Source organism: Eulemur rufifrons, chromosome 8 (assembly GCF_041146395.1).
Source record: "Eulemur rufifrons isolate Redbay chromosome 8, OSU_ERuf_1, whole genome shotgun sequence".
In the NCBI taxonomy this organism is placed as follows: Eukaryota; Metazoa; Chordata; class Mammalia; order Primates; family Lemuridae; genus Eulemur; species Eulemur rufifrons.
This window is the reverse complement of record NC_090990.1, coordinates 111,728,441-111,745,350: the sequence shown is the minus strand read 5'-3', so window position 1 is coordinate 111,745,350 and position 16,910 is coordinate 111,728,441. Positions and strand designations below refer to the sequence as shown.

General features: G+C 38.2%; 1 protein-coding gene and 1 pseudogene across 1 annotated transcript in view; one reads left to right on the top strand and one right to left on the bottom strand.

Moving 5' to 3' along the window:
* Positions 1-16,910, bottom strand: part of PTPN22 (protein tyrosine phosphatase non-receptor type 22) — a 62,319-nt gene that overhangs the window by 16,653 nt on the left and 28,756 nt on the right. Inside the window, exons 11-14 of the mRNA XM_069478953.1 lie at positions 16,039-16,116; positions 12,519-12,605; positions 982-1,058; positions 19-845 (exon numbers count right to left, since the gene is read on the bottom strand). Coding sequence (XP_069335054.1) covers positions 19-845; positions 982-1,058; positions 12,519-12,605; positions 16,039-16,116 — 1,069 coding nt within the window. The remainder of the gene's footprint in view (positions 1-18; positions 846-981; positions 1,059-12,518; positions 12,606-16,038; positions 16,117-16,910) is intronic.
* LOC138389137 (non-histone chromosomal protein HMG-14 pseudogene) lies at positions 9,521-9,919 on the top strand (annotated as a pseudogene).

Below are 16,910 nucleotides of genomic sequence, written 5' to 3'. Positions count from 1 at the left end.
TTTAAAAAATTAACTTACCCACTGCAGCTGTCCCTTGGTTCAGTAGGGAGGGAAAATTGGATGCAGGATTCTGTGCTAAAGAATCATGTGAATTGTAATAAGAAAAGAGGGTTGTAGAAGATGTTGGCAACAAAGAACAAGGAAAAGCAGTTCCATCTTGCTTCTCAGCTAAATCAACAGACATCTTAGAACTAGCACTACTTGGAGGCAATGATGAAAAATAAGGATCTTCTACCAAATCCATGTAAGAACATACACTAAAATCACTAGACTCATTCTGCTTTACATTAGAGGCATTACACATTTGGTTCTTAGAGTCATATGGCAGTGAATAATTCAGTTCTGCTGAAGAAACATGCCTCACTTTTTGAGCCTGCAGTTTCACAAGACAAGAGTCATGTGGTTGAGATTCCAAATAAGAAAAATTTTCCTTGATGTCCAACTCCTTGGTTTCTCCCTGCTGTATCAATTCAAAGGGAGTTGATTTGGTCCGTATTATTGGCTCCTTCGAATTAAAATATCTTCCTCCTGCATTTACAGGTTTAGAATTAGGACATGCCCCGGACAAAATAGAGCTCAAGTCCAAACTTTGATGCTTCTTAAGAGGTTCCCCAACTATTGGAAATGCCTTTGTCTGCCATTTCATGGTTGTGTCAACATTTTTGTTACAATCATAATTTAGCTCCAGAAAGTCAAAAGAAGTGCTTAATTTAGCGGGATGCAAATGTACCCCTTCCTTTGTACTTATTTCAGAAGTCCTAAAGTCAAAGGAAGAAACTTCTGTATTTTCCACCTTTGTCCTTTGCTTGCTCTGTTGGTTCATCATTTTTGCTTCTTTTATGGTACTAAAACAAAAAGAAAGAGTCATGATGATACCATACCCCAAAAAGTCCTCTTCCCAGCATCACAATGAAGTGTAAACATGAGATTCCCTTCACAGACATAGTTAGTCAACATTTAGAAATGTAAATATGTACTCACCTTTTTGGTAAATTAGGAGAATAAGAGTCTGCTTGTAGGGTGTGATTTTGCTCAGAAACTGAATGCTTTGCTTGACTCTTCAAGAAAAATAAGTCAGAGATTGGTTTTTAGTGAAACAATGTCAATGAGATATTTTAATATTTAGAAGGCCAGGAAGTAATTTTTCAGAAAACATAAAAATTTTAAATAATTCATGAAAGTTAAACAATTATACAAGTAGTGGGAAAAAATGATAAAAACAAAAAAAGTTTATTAATAAAAATAATTCATGAAAGGGTTAGATGAGCTTCCAAAGTATTGAACTCAGCAAGACTTGTTCGTATACCGATATCAAAAGACCAGAATAAAAGATTAATAGTGGCCAGGCGAGGTGGCTCACTAATCTTAGCACTCTAGGAAGCCAAGGCAGCAGGATTGCTTGAGGCCAGGAGTTCAAGAATGGCCTGAGCAAAAACAAGACCCTGTCTCTACAAAAAATAGAAAAATTAGCCGGGTGTGGTGGTGTGCACCTGTAGTCTCAGCTACTCAGGAAGCTGAGGCAGGAGGATCACTTGAGCCCAGGAGTTTGGGGTTGCAGTGAGCTATGATGATGCCACTGCACTCTAGCCTGGGCGACGGGGAGACTGTGTCTCAAAAAACAGAAAAAAAAAAAAAAAAAGACCAATAGTGTTATAAAAACTAGAAAGGATTTGCTTATAGCTTCATCTTTTCAAATATGAGAGTTTTTTTGTTTTGTTTTGTTTTAAGACAGAGTCTCACTCTGTTGCCCGGGCTAGAGTGTCGTGGAGTCAGCCTAGCTCACAGCAACCTCAAACTCCTGGGCTCAAGCAATCCTCCTGCCTCAGCCTCACGAGTAGCTGGGACTACAGGCATGTGCCACCATGCCTGGCTAATTTTTTCTATATTTTTAGCTGTCCATATAATTTCTTTCTATTTTTTTTTTTTTTTTTTTTTTTAGTAGAGACGGGGTCTCACTCTTGCTCAGGCTGGTCTCAAACTCCTGAGCTCAAACGATCCAACCACCTCAGCGTCCCATAGTGCTAGGATTACAGGCGTGAGCCACCACCGTGACCGGCCAAAATATGAGAGTTTTTAAATGTTCTTAAACTTCAGTCTCAAGAACACTCTGCCTTCAGATATTTCAGCATCTCAACCCTAAAGTTATTAGGTGCTTATTACATCCCTGTACCTGTCTCATCTTGTTCTACTTTTTCTACTTTTTTCTTCCCAGTCTAGGCCCATTGGTTTTCTTGCCATTCTTTTAGCCTGCCAAAATCATTTCCAATTCAAGGCTTTTATACTTACTATTCCCTCCAATTGATTTACTTTTGTTCCCGATTTTGCATAGCTGGCTCTCTCTAAGTAATTAGATCTCTGCTTAACTGTCATCAGCAAAAGAAAACCTTCCCTGACCCCGCAACCTACAATCACACTTCAGTCCCTGCCCAGCTACTCTCAATCTTTATTTTTTTTTTTACAGCAATTATCACATTATAAAACTTGTTACTGTAGTTCATGGAATCTTTTCTGAGACAGGGTCTTACTCTGTCACCTGAGCTAGAGTGCAGTGGCATGATCATAGCTCACTATGGCCTCAAATTCCTAGGCTCAAGCATCCTTCTGCCTCAGCCTCCAGAGTAGCTGGGACTACAGAAACATACCACCACTCCCAGCTAATTTTTTTTAAAAAGTTTTTTGTAAAGATGGGGTCTTGCTTATGTTGCCCAGGCTGGTCTTGAACTCCTGGCCTCAAGAAATCTTCCTGTCTCAGCTTCCCAAAGTGCTAGGATTATAGGCATGAGCCACTGTGCCCAGTCTGGTTCATGGAATCTTAAGATACCATATTGTAAGATATATCCCGATTTCAGATAAGTTGAAATGCAACCCAAAAAAAATCATTTCAATTTTAAGATATCACCTATTAAGAGTTTAATTTTGTCTCTCTAAAAGGTATGTTGAAATGTAACCCCTGATATCTGTGAATGTGACCTTATTTGGAAAATAGGGTCCTTGTGGATATAATTAGTTAAGATGTCATTATGGATTAAGTGGGCCATAATACAATAATTTGTGACCTCAAAAGAAAAGAGACTCACAGGAAGAACACCATGTGTTGACAGAGGTAGAGATTGGAGTAATGTATCTACAAGCCAATGAATGCCAAGGATTGCCAACAAACACAGAAACCAGGAAAAGGCAAGGAAGATTCTTCTCCTAGAGTTGTCAGAGACAGCATGGCTGTGCTAAAACCTTGACTTCAGACTTCTGGCCTCCAGAACTGTAAGAAAATAATTTTCTGTTGTTTTAAGATACCCCAGGTTGTAGTACTTGTTACATTCGTCCTAGAAAAGTAATACAGAGACTTTCATATCTCACTTTCAATAATGGATAGAAAACAAGACAGAAGATCAATAAGGAAGTAGAGCACTTGAAAAACACTTAGATAAACCAAGTAGACCTAACAGACATATACAGAACACTCCACCTAACAATAACAGAATACACATTCTTCTCAAGGACACATGGAACATTCTTCAGGATAGACTATATGTTAGGCCACATACAAGTATTAATAAACTTTAAAAGATTGAAGTCATACAAAATATCTTTCCAAAGCACAGTGGAATAAAACTAGAAATCAGTAACATAAAGAAAACTTGAAAATGAACAAATATGTGGAAATTAAACAACACACTCTTAAATAACCAGTGGGTCAAAGATAAAAATTACAAGGGAAATTAGAAAATACCTGAAACAAATGAAAACTAAGACTCAACGAAACAAAACTTATGAGATAACAATGAAAACAGTACTGAGGAAAATTTACAGCTGTAAATGTATACATTAAGAAAGAAGAAAGATCCCAAATCAGTAACCTAACTTTACACATTAAGCAACTGGAAAAAAAAAAACCAATGCCAAAGCTAGCAGAAGGAAGGAAATACTAAAGATTAGCGTGGATATAAATGAAATAGACTAGAAAAAAATAGAGAAACTCTACAAAACTAAAAGTTTGTTCTTTGAAAAGATCGATAAAACTGACAAAACTTTAGCTAGATTGACAAGGGAAAAAAGGAAGACTCAAATTACTAATATCAGAGATGAAAGTGTGGACATTACTACCAATTTTATAGATTTAAAAATATAAGAGGCTGGGCATGGTGGCTTATGCCTGTAATCCTAGCACTTTGGGAGGCCAAGGCAGGAGGATCGCTTGAGGCCAGGAGTTCAAGACCAGCCTGAGCAAGAGTGAGACCCTGTCTCTACAAAAAAATAGAAAAATTAGCCAGGCATGGTGGTGCACACCTGTAGTCCCAGCTACTCAGAAAGCTGAGGCAGGAGGATCACTTGAGCCAAGGAGTTTGAGATCGCAGTGAGCCAATAAATACGATGACACCACTGCACTCTAGCCTGGGAGCCACAGTGAAAACTGGTCTCAAAAATTAAAATAAAATAATAATTATAAGAGAACACTATGAGCAATTATATGCCAACAAATTAGATGAAATGGACAAATTCCTAGAGACACACAGTCTACTAAAACCGATGAAGGAAGAAATAGAAAATCTGAATAGACCTTTAACTGGTAAGGCTATTGAATCAGGAATCAAAAACCTCCCAACAAAGAAAAACCCAGGAACAGATGCCCTCTCTGGTGAATTCTACCGAACATTTAAAGAAGAATTGACACCAGTCCTCCACATTCTTTCAAAAAATTGAATAGGAGGAAACACTTTCTAATTCATTCTATTGAGACCAGCATTACCCTGATACCAAAATCAGACAAAGACACTATAAGAAAACTACAAACCAGTATCCTTTATGAATATTGATATAAAAATCCTCAACAAAATGCTTAGCGAACGGAATTGGGATGCATATTATAATAAGGATTATACACCATGACCAACTGAGATTTATTCCCAGAATGCAAGGATAGTTCACTATCCAAAAACCAATCAATTCACCACATTAATAAAATGAAGGGAAAAAATTCCACATGATCATCCCAAATGATGTCGAAAAAGCATTTAATGAAATTCATGATAAAAACACTTAATAAACTAGGAATGTAAGGAAACTTTCTCAACATGATAAAGGCTATATATGAAAACCCACATCTAATGTCATATTTAGTGGTGAAAGACTTAGTTTTTCCCCGAAGATCGGGAACAAGACAAGGATGCCAACATTGACATTTTCTATACAACATAGTACTGAAGTTCTGGCCCAAGTGATTAGGAAAGTGGGGGAAAAAGGCATCCAAATTGGAAAAGAGGGAGTAAAATTATCTCTATATTCAGATACTCAAATGACATGATATATAGAAGGATTCCACAAGCAAAAAAAAAAAACAAACAAAAAAAACAAAAAAACCAGCCGGGCGCGGTGGCTCACGCCTGTAATCCTAGCACTCTGGGAGGCCGAGGTGGGCGGATCATTTGAGCTCAGGAGTTCGAGACCAGCCTGAGCAAGAGCGAGACCCCATCTCTACTAAAAATAGAAAGAAATTATATGGACAGCTAAAAATATATATAGAAAAAATTAGCTGGGCATGGTGGTGCATGCCTGTAGTCCCAGCTACTCGGGAGGCTGAGACAGGAGGATCGCTTGAGCTCAGGAGTTTGAGGTTGCTGTGAGCTAGGCTAACGCCATGGCACTCACTCTAGCCTGGGCAACAGAGTGAGACTCTGTCTCAAAAAAACAAACAAACAAAAAAAAAAAAAACCAAAAAAACCAAAAACAAAGTTGCAAGATATAAAATGAAAACACAAAATCCAGATGCATTTCTACACACTAGCAATGAACAATCTGTAAAGAACATTAAGGAAGCAATTCAATCTATAATGGCATCAAAAAAATAAGATACTTAGGAATAAATGTAACCAAGGAAGCAAAAGTCTTATATACTAAAAACTATTTTTTTAAAAGAAGCTATGTTGTTTTTTTATTGTCATATATACAAAAGGTTTGTTCCAGATGGCAAGCAATGCACAGTATACTAAAAACTATTAAGCATCGCTAAAAGAAAGTAAATAAAACATAAATAGACATTCCACATCTAAGGACTGGAAGACACATTATTAAGGTAACAAGGCCGGGCGCGGTGGCTCACGCCTGTAATCCTAGCACTCTGGGAGGCCGAGGTGGGCGGATCGTTTGAGCTCAGGAGTTCGAGACCAGCCTGAGCAAGAGCGAGACCCCACCTCTACTAAAAATAGAAAGAAATTATATGGACAGCTAAAAATATATATAGAAAAAATTAGCCGGGCATGGTGGTGCATGCCTGTAGTCCCAGCTACTCGGGAGGCTGAGACAGGAGGATCGCTTGAGCTCAGGAGTTTGAGGTTGCTGTGAGCTAGGCTGACACCACGGCACTCACTCTAGCCCGGGCAACAGAGCGAGACTCTGTCTCAAAAAAAAAAAAAAAAAAGTGAAAATATCGGGCTTCAGTTGAAAATCACTTACCACACCAAGAACCAGGAAGATCTCAAACTGAATTTAAGAAAAAGACAATAGGTGACAATGATGAGATGACAGATATCAGAATTATCTGATAAGGATTTTAAAAGCAGCCATGATAAAAATGCTTCAATGAGTAATTAAAAACATGCTTAAAACAATTTAAAAAATAGAAAATCAATTGTCTGCATATGTGAAGGTTTATTTCCAAGCTCTTAATTTTATTCCATTGGTCTGTAGTCTATACCATGCCAGTACCACACTGTTTTGATTACTGTAGCTTTTTAGTAATTTTTGAAATTGCTAAAGAAGTGCTCTTGTTTCTCAAGACTGTTTTGGCTATTCAGTGTCCCTTGGGATTTCATGAAATTTTAGGATGAATTTTTCTAATTCCGTAAAAATGCCACTGGGCTTTTGGTAAGGATTGCATTGAACCTATGGATCACTTTGGATAGTATTGTTACCTTTTTTTTTTTTTTTTTGAGACAGAGTCTCACTCTGTTACCCAGGCTAGAGTGAGTGCCGTGGCGTCAGCCTAGCTCACAGCAACCTCAAACTCCTGAGCTCAAGCGATCCTCCTGTCTCAGCCTCCCGAGTAGCTGGGACTACAGGCATGCACCACCATGCCCGGCTAATTTTTTCTATATATATTTTTAGCTGTCCATATAATTTCTTTCTATTTTTAGTAGAGGTGGGGTCTCGCTCTTGCTCAGGCTGGTCTCGAACTCCTGAGCTCAAACGATCCGCCCACCTCGGCCTCCCAGAGTGCTAGGATTACAGGCGTGAGCCACCGCGCCCGGCCTATTTTCACATTTTTATGAGACTTTGGGTCTTAGTTAAAGCTTCCCTGTTTTGCTGGGGCTTTTTGATACTGCTCTGGCAGGGAAAGGCGTTCGGAGCGCTGCCTCATTACTACCAGGTAGACTCTACCTCCACCAGGTTCTTCACTCTGCCTCTGTTGACATTCAAGGGAAGACACTGTGAGGGAAGCTCCCCGTGTGGTCTCCACTGACACTGTGGTAGGGGTGGCCTCATTACCACTGGATGGTGGTAAACTCCTTATCCTCTTCTGATATTACTTCAGTGGGGAGGCATTAGGGTGTCATGTTAATGCCAGGTGGAAGACCAGGCTACCCTACATGGTCTCCACTGATATTGCAGGGTAGGAAACCTCCCTCCAGACCAGTGGAGGTTATAGTCCCAGCTCTCTACTTGCCCTTCTCTAATACCACCCCAGCAGGGGTATTGGGGTAACTCATTACAGCCTTGTGAGAGTGGAAGTCTAGGCTGCCCACTCAGCTTTTGCTGGCATGGGTGGGGTTGGGGCCAGCTTTTTCTTTGGTGATGACTGGAGTAGAGCAATTATTGTCTTAAAGTATTTTGTCTTGATAGGCTACCCCTTTCCTGGTTCTTTGGCTAGAGAGAGCAGGCTTTTGTTGGGCCTTTTTTGTCTACATTGTTGGCATTTCTAGGTGGTTGGTATTTTTAGTACCGAGTTTGGGATATGTGAGGCAAAAGAAAACCCAGGGAACTCGCCACAGTGTTGTTCCTCAGGTCCCAAGTGCCCTAACTGGTCTGCCTTCTTCTCTCCACTCTTCAGAGTTTTCTTTCTTTCTTTTTTCTTTTTTTTTTTTTTTAATATGCAATGTCCAGGATTTCTAGTTGCATTTTATGGGAGAAATAGGGCAAAGTATGTATATTAGATCTTCTTGGAAGTAGAAGTCCCCCATGACTAGCTTTCACTAGTTTCCCCTGTGAGGGGTTGAGCCATGTTTGTATGTTCTCATTTACTGGTTGAGGACCCACTCCAAACAACCCAGCTGTCTGGAACTATGGCACTGCTACTGGGCTAAATTTGAGTATTGACATTTGCTGGAACTAAAATAAAATATTAGCACACTTACTCCAGGAGCACATTAAAAGAACATCCTGGCTGAGTGTGATAGCTCACACCTTTCATCTCAGCACTTTGGGAGGCTGAGGCAGGAGGATTACTTGAGCCCAGGAGTTTGAGACCATCCTGGGCAACATAGCAAAACCTCATATCTACAAAAAATGAAAATTAGCTGTGTGGTGACATGAGCCTGTAGTCCCAGCTACTTGGGATGCTAAAGAAAGAAGGATCACTTGAGCCCAGGAGATTGAGGCTGCAGTGAGCTGTATTGTGCCACTATACTCCAGCCTGGACAACAGAGCAAAATCCTGTCTCTAAAGAAAAAAGAAAAAAAAATAACCCAATAATACGACTGCATTAATAAGCCAAAGGAGAAAATTCATGATCATTCCATAAGTGCAAATATATGCAACTGATAGAATTCAACATTCTTTCTGAAAAAATTCTTAAGAAAATAGAAATCAATGAATTCTTTCTTCAAGCAATTAAAAAAATCAATATCTCCAATCTTCAGCATCATGCTTAGTAGTGGAACACCAGAATCATTCCTATTTTCCTATTAAAATTAGATTTTAATTTAATTTAATTTTAATTTTAACCTCCTCCTATTATTTAATATTATTCTGGGACTACTGGCCAATGAAATAGCCATGAATGTAAAATAAGTAACAATTCCTAGCAATTATGCTGCCCTTCACTATATTGTTTCTCTTTGGAGTTGACATTAACTGTAAGATTCCTTAATTAGCTCCCTCGCCCCAACAGTTTTTCTGGCTTGCTTCCTTTCCTCACCCACCCATCTTGCTGAGGTCTCAGCATTCAGATGATGGGATTTATGATCAGGGTCATGTCTTATACACTTTGTATTCCTAATGCCACGAAAATAGTAGAACTTCAGTGAATATTTTCAGATTAATAAAAATATGATATTAAAAATTGAAATGTATATGTTACATGAAGGTAAATCAGCAATTTTGTCTTGTCAAGGTTTGTTCAGAACCTAGTACTTTTGTTATTACACAGTATTTAACATCAGTTTTTGTGACAGATCAAAATAGCATGTTCTAGAACTCTCGACAATTTGAAATTGGCATGCATTTGGCCAAATAATAATAGTTTTTAAGTCTTAGATCTTCAGCTAAAAATCCTTTGGATATTCCAAAATATTCTCAGAATTCAATAATGCAGGGTAAAGAGACAGCCAAGCGACCGGGCAGCCCAGCTTTACAAAGGCTCTCAGCTCTCTGGCACCCGGCACGCCTCCTCTCCATGGCCAACACGCCCAGGAAGAAGGTCAGCTCAGCCAAAGGGGCAGTGAAAGAAGAGCCCAAGAGGAGATCAGCATGGTTGTCAGCTAAACCTGTTCCTGCAGAAGTAGAAATGAAGCCAAAAAAGGCAGCAGGAAAGGATAAATCTTCAGATAAAAAAAAAATGCAAACAAAAGTGAAAAGGGAAGCAAAGGGAAAACAGGCAGAAGTGGCTAACCTAGAAACTAAAGATTTGCCTGCAGAAACCAGAGGAACTACAACCAAATGTCTAGCTTCTGATGAAGCAGGAGAGAAAGAAGTCAAGTCTGATTAATATCATATACCATGTCTTATCAGTGGTCCCTGTTTCCCTTCTTGTACAATCCAGAGGACTAATATGTTTATCAACTATTTTGTAAATGGAAGTTCTTTTAGTAGCTCTAGAAACTTTTTTTTTTTTGAGACAGGGTCTGACCCTTTTGCCCCAGCTAGAGTGCAGTGGCATCAGCCTAGCTCACAGCAACCTCAGACTCCTAAGCTTAAGCAATTCTTCTGCCTCAGCCTCCCCAGTAGCTGGGACTACAGGCATGCACCACCATGCCCAGCTAATTTTTTCTATTTTTAGTAGAGATGGGGTCTTGCTCTTGCTCAGGCTGGTCTCGAACTCCTGACCTCAAGCGATCCCACCACCTCAGCCTCCTAAAGTGCTAGGATTACAGGTATGAGCCACCACATCCAGCCCCATGTTGTTTTTTAGTAGAATTGTTTCCTAAAGAAAACCACTCCTTGATCATGGCTCTCCCTGTCAGAACTGTGGGTACTCTGTAACATCTTTGGTCATGGTAGTTTTGTTTTCCTAGTAACTTTGTTAACGTGCTGTGAAAGATTGAAAATTTGTGCGTGTAATGTATGTAAGTTGTGCATCGGTCAAACTTATGTAACAGCTTATCAACATATGAAGATAGTGGTACTTGATATCCTCTTAAGGAGAATTTGCCACCAATTTTAAGCTGGAAAGACACTGGAATAACTATTAAAAAAGAATTACAATACGTGGCTTTTTGGATTTTCAGTATGTATGTTAAAAATTGTTTGCAAATTGAAATGCCTATGTACTGATCCTCAACTAATAAAATTTCAATTATTAAAAAAAAGGAGACATCCTATGGAATGAAAGAAAATATATGCAAACCACATATTCGATAAGGGGTTATATTAATATATAAGGAACTCAATAGCAAGAAAAAAATAAATCTATTTAAAAATGTAAAGGCTGGGCATGATGGCTCATGCCTGTAATCCCAGCACTCTGGGAGGCTGAGGCGGGTGGATCGTTTGAGCTCAGGAGTTCGAGACCAGCCTGAGCAAGAGTGAGATCCCATCTCTACTAAAAATAGAAATAAATTAGCTGGACAACTAAAAATATATAGAAAAAATCAGCCGGCATGGTGGCGCATGCCTGTAGTCTCAGCTACTTGGGAGGCTGAGGCAGGAGGATTTCTTGAGCCCCAGGAGTTTGAGGTTGCTGTGAGCTAGGCTGACGCCACGGCACTCTAGCTGGGGCAACAGAGTGAGACTCTCACAAAAAAAAAAATGGACAAAAGACCTGAAAAGATTTCTCAAAAGAAGATATACAAATGGCCAACAGGTATATGAAAAAATGTCCAGTATCACTAATCATCAGAGTAATGCAAATTAAAACCACAATGAGACATCATTTCATACTTGTTAGGATGGCTATTATCAAAAGGTCAAGATATAACAAATATTGGAGAAAAGGGAACACTTGTACACTGTTGGTGGGAATGTAAATTAGTATAGCCATTATGAAAAACAACATGGAGATTCCTCAAACAATTAAAAGTAGGACTACCATATGATCCAGCAATTCAACTGCTGGGTATGTATCTAAAAGAAATGAAATCACTATGTCAAAGAGCTATCTGCACTCCCATGTTCCTTGCATGTTCATTCCATGGAATCAATCTTAGTGTTCATCAATGGATGAATGGATAAAGAAAATGTGATTTATATACACAATGGAATACCATACGGCCTTAAAAAAAAAAGAAGGAAATTCTGTCCTTTGTGACAACGTGGATGAACCTAGATGACATTATGCTAAATGAAATAATCCGGACAGAAAGACAAATACTGCATGATCTCACTCATGTGGAACCTAAAAAAGTCCAATTCGTAGAAGCAGAGAGTAAAATAGTGGTTACCAGAGGTTAGGCGAGGAGTAGGGGCGGTGGGTTTGGAGAAATGTTGGTTAAAGGATACAAAATTTCAGCTAGGAGGAATAAGTTCAAGAGATCTATTGTACAACATGGTGACTATAGTTATTAACAATATATTGTATACTTGAAAATTACTGAGAGAGTAGATTTTAAATGTTTTCACTACAAAAAATAATAAGTATGTGAGACAATGGCTATGTTAATTAACTCAATTTAGTCATTCCACAATTTATACATATATCAAAACATGTTATATGCCATAAATACATACAATTTTTATTTACCATTTTTTTAAATTAAAAAATTCAGTGAGACATTTACAATCAAAATAAGGCTGGTATAACCTGAAAAATCGCTCAATTATGACTAACTTTATATTTATCATGCTCACTTCTAACTCCTCACACAACTGTCTAAAACATGGGAACAGAATATGTGCTTGCTCTTTTATTGCTGTTGTTTCTAAATTTAGCTGAAAAGTGTATCTAATAGGTCAACCAAGATATTAATTTTTTAAGTTAAATTACATCAGATTAATCTGTCCTTCTCCTCAGATTTTCGATGTAGCCCTACACTCATCTGACACCCCAAGTTAGTTGTGACAATAGACAAGTCCTGCAAATAATCTGAGATTCCTTGAACAAAAGCAAATATGAAAAAAATTCTTGACATAATACCTATTTTAAACTTTACCTCTGTTCCAGAGTATTTATCGCTGATAATATCCATCTGTCTCTTAAATAGTTCTAATACAGCATTGTAGACCAGTTCATACTGTTCCTGAAGAGCATCACAAACAGGAACAAATGAAAAAAAAAAAAAAAAAACCATGGTGAACTACAGAACCAGATTTCAAGACTACGAACACCAATCAAATCCTGACATAATAGACCCAAAAGGACAATCAACTTAAGCTATTAAACTTAATAACAATGCCTTACATTTGTGTAGCCCAATTCAAATTTCAAAGCACTTTTAGGTTACTAGAAATAGCTAAATATTTGATATACTTCTAGCTAATGTACAAGGATCTTAAGAAATGTGTCTTTATGTTCTATTAATAACCCCACTTTCTTACTTTTCTTTCCCTCCACCATCATCCCTTTAATTCTGTTTTCCTTGCTCACATTTAAAAAATTTTATTGCATCCTGGATGCATTTTTAGTAAGCCACCTACATCTTTCCTGGAAAAAGGTACATAGTGGTTGGTGTATATATAGATACCTTCAACATGTATTCTTTTTTTTTTTTTTTTTAGACAGAGTCTCACTCTGTCACCCAGGTTAGAGTGCCGTGGTGTCAGCCTAGCTCACAGCAACCTCAAACTCCTAGGCTCAAGCGATCCTCCTGCCTCAGCCTCCCAAGTAGATGGGACTTGTACAGGCATGCGCCACCACACCCGGCTAATTTATCTATTTTTAATAAAGATGGGGTCTCACTCTTGCACAGGCTGGTCTCGAACTCCTGACCTCAAGCTATCCTCCCACCTTAGCTATCCAGAGTGCTAAGATTACAGGCATGAGCCACCTCACCCAGCCTAACATGTATTCTTTAACTTGGCCCCCCCAGTTGCTCTATAAATTGGGTAGGTTGTTAGAGCTATTTATAGACAGTTTGTCCAAGGTCATTCAGAAGTAATTTACAGGACTTGGTTTAGAAACTGAATCTTCTGACCCTTACTTTAGTGTACTTAGATCAAATTGCTGAAATTTCATCATAATAAAGATACCAAAGAAAAGTAAACCATTGAATAAGGTTTGGAATTTTGTGGTTATAAAAGGATTTCACCATGGAGAAAGGAGACCTCTATTACACAGTTTATGGGTTATTACCACTCCATTTTTGCCTCTGTACCTGCTCAAACACTTGATTTTGGATCTAATTTTTATCTAAATGGATCTATTCAGGGTTTTCCTTGATACTTTATAAACAATCTTATACAAATAAAGAACAACTTTTTTCAAAGATAATTTAGCAGGAAACAATGCAGAGTTTCTATCAGCCAACACTGCCATTGGTATACTCTTTAATTTTTTTAAGAGAGAAAAATCAGACAGGAAGCATTCATCTGGTTACAGTGCCATTTCCTGGTTACAGTAGTGTCAGAAAAAGCAGCTACAACTGTTAAGATATTTGTCGTTGATAATGCCAAACTGTGAAGGCTTTTTCAACTCCCTTCCAACTCTTAAAAGGAGGCCTGAAATGGAATTTTTTTGAAATAGGGTATGGTTTTATGAATTGAGTATTACAGTTTGTATAACTAGGTTGCGTACTTCCTGGAGTCTTTATGCATTTACATGGAACAGCCTTCTTTCAAGTCTGACTGCACTAAACTAGTTAATGCTGTCATTTCACAGAAACTTTCCCCTCACAGGTTGAATATAGAAAACACCTACAGTCACACATGAAAAAAAATTATTTTTTTCCACCAGCTATTAGTGGAAAACCTGTGTAGGCCAAACAGATAGGTTTATAACAGCTCTTTATTTTTTCCCTTCATTTCACAACTTCCAAATTAAAATATCTGAACTGCCATTGTCAATTGTTTTATCTCTAAACTTATGTGCAGGTTCACTTGTAAGTGTTTTAAACACTTTAGGGTCTTGCTGTTTAAGTAGTAAAAAGTAGTTCTTACAAATTATGCAAATTGCCTGTTACATATAAACATCAATAAATATTTGATGAATGAATGAATAAATGCTTAATTCTATATTAAAGATGAAGAACACTTAGAAATGTGGGTAAAATTATTGCTATAGAAACATGGGTGAAATTAATTTTGTAGACAGTGAGAGATTTGGGCTAAGAAGAGAAGGGAAGAACATTCCTTAATGGAGTGAACAGGCATGAGCAATCTTGGATGGGTTAAAAGATTTTGATATGTAAATATAGTATAATTCTAATTGTGTTTTTTTAAAGTATGCATACAATAAGGAGTAGGAGGAACTATACAAAAATAGTAACAATGGCTCTCCATAGGTAATAGGTATATGGTTGATTTTATTTTTATTTTTCAGTGTTTCCTAAGATGAGCATATGGACTGCATTCTACAGATTCTGCTACCACTTCCTGAAGTAGAAATTACAAATTCCTGATTTTCTGCAGTTTCAGAGATGAATTTTATTACTACAAAATTTCCAGTTAACATGATCCAGCTATTTCTAATAAGTCAAACAGCTTGTTGAATTATTTTTAACATCTTTTGTAGGAAATATTATGTTGGTTTCTTAATATTTTATGAATAAGCAGTAAAATTTAAGGAATGAAAGGAATTTGTTCCAGGACAAGGGATGGACACAAAATGCTGGGATATTCAGAGTTAGAAGAAATGGCAATGGACTTTAAGCCACTTAAATTAGTGGCCGGGCAGGGTGGCTCACACCTGTAATCCTAACACTCTGGGAGGCCGAGGCAGGTGGATTGCTCAAGGTCAGGAGTTTGAGACCAGCCTGAGCAAGAGCGAGACCCCCGTCTCTACTAAAAATAGAAAGAAATTATATGGACAACTAAAAATATATATATAAAAAATTAGCCAGGCATGGTGGCACATGCCTGTAGTCCCAGCTACTCGGAAGGCTGAGGCAGGAGGATTGCTTGAGCCCAGGAGTTTGAGGTTGCTGTGAGCTAGGCTGACGCCACGGCACTCTAGCCCGGGCAACAGAGTGAGACTCTGTCTCAAAAAAAAAAAAAAAAAAAAAAAAGTAAATTAGTGTTATTGCTGAGCAGTCAGCTGTTTTTCTTGTTTATTTGTTTATTTGTTTTAAATTAACTGAGATGGGGCGGGCCTCACTCTTGCTCAGGCTGGTCTCGAACTCTTGAGCTCAAGCAATCCTCCTGCTTCAGAGTGCTAGAATTACAGGCATGAGGCACCGCACCTGGCCATTTTTTTTTTTTTTTTTTTTTTTTGGTTTCAAACAACAGAAATTTATCCTGTCACGGTTCTGCAGGCCAGAAGCTTGAAAGCAAAGTGTCAGCAGGGTTGATTCCTTCCAGAGGCTCTGAGGGAAAACCCTTCTATGCCCCTTGCCAATATCTGTTGGTTGCTGGCAATCCTTGGCATTCCTTGGCTTATAGCTGCACAACTCCCATCTCCGCTTTTCCCTTCACGTCGCTGCCTCCTCTTCTCCTCAGCTGTTTTTCAATGCCTTACCATTAAACAGAGATGGAACAAGGCTCAGACACATGTTCTGATCCATTCACCATAGTCCATACCTGAGTTTGAACTAATGAAGGCCTCTGTGTTCGCATTTCCTGGATCAAACTAAAAACACTGAAGTTCTCAGGAATTATCTATCAAATAAAAGGGAAAAACGTTTTATTCTTTTTGATCCTCTGTTAAAGTTATTGACACTTTTTCATAATCTTGTACTTCCATGACATCTGCTCTCCTAACATGGGATAATAACAGAAAAAGAATGCATTTTTAAAACAAATGAGGTTTCTTATCACTTGCAATATGTTTTTTAGAGCCTGGTGTTTTCCCTAGAAAAGAGTGAAAAAACTCTTCAGAATGATTTCACATGGTGTAATTAAATGTCTCAAACTAAAGAAATAATGAAGGACAAGGGCTCAGTGGATGAGCAAGCTTGAGAGTTTTATGAAATAAAAGAAGTTGACAGATAAATCTAAAGCCCATATTTTAAACTTCCCATTTCCTATTAGACATTAAAAGTGATTTATAGATTGGAACACAAAGTTTGATTACGGTGAGTTGAATCCATCTACTAAAGCAGTTTGCAGAAAGGAAGGGTAACTATGTAATTTGAAGCAGTGGTTCTCAAACTTCAGCGTGCATCAGATCCACCTGAAGTTTGCTGGGCCCTACCTCCAGAGTTTCTAATTCAATCCATTGGGGTGGGGCCAATTTGCATTTTTAACAAGTTCTCAGGTGATACTCACGTGATACTGAGGCTTCTTGTCTGGGGACCACACTTTAAGAACCACCTACTTAGGAACTAATTTAATCATCTGATAGGGTGAGTCTATAGGTGAATATATTCTAGAAAAGATGAATCACGAAGATAGATATTTTGAAAAACCAAACAATTCCCAAGTCTGAAAGCAGATAGAGTAAGCAGATGGGA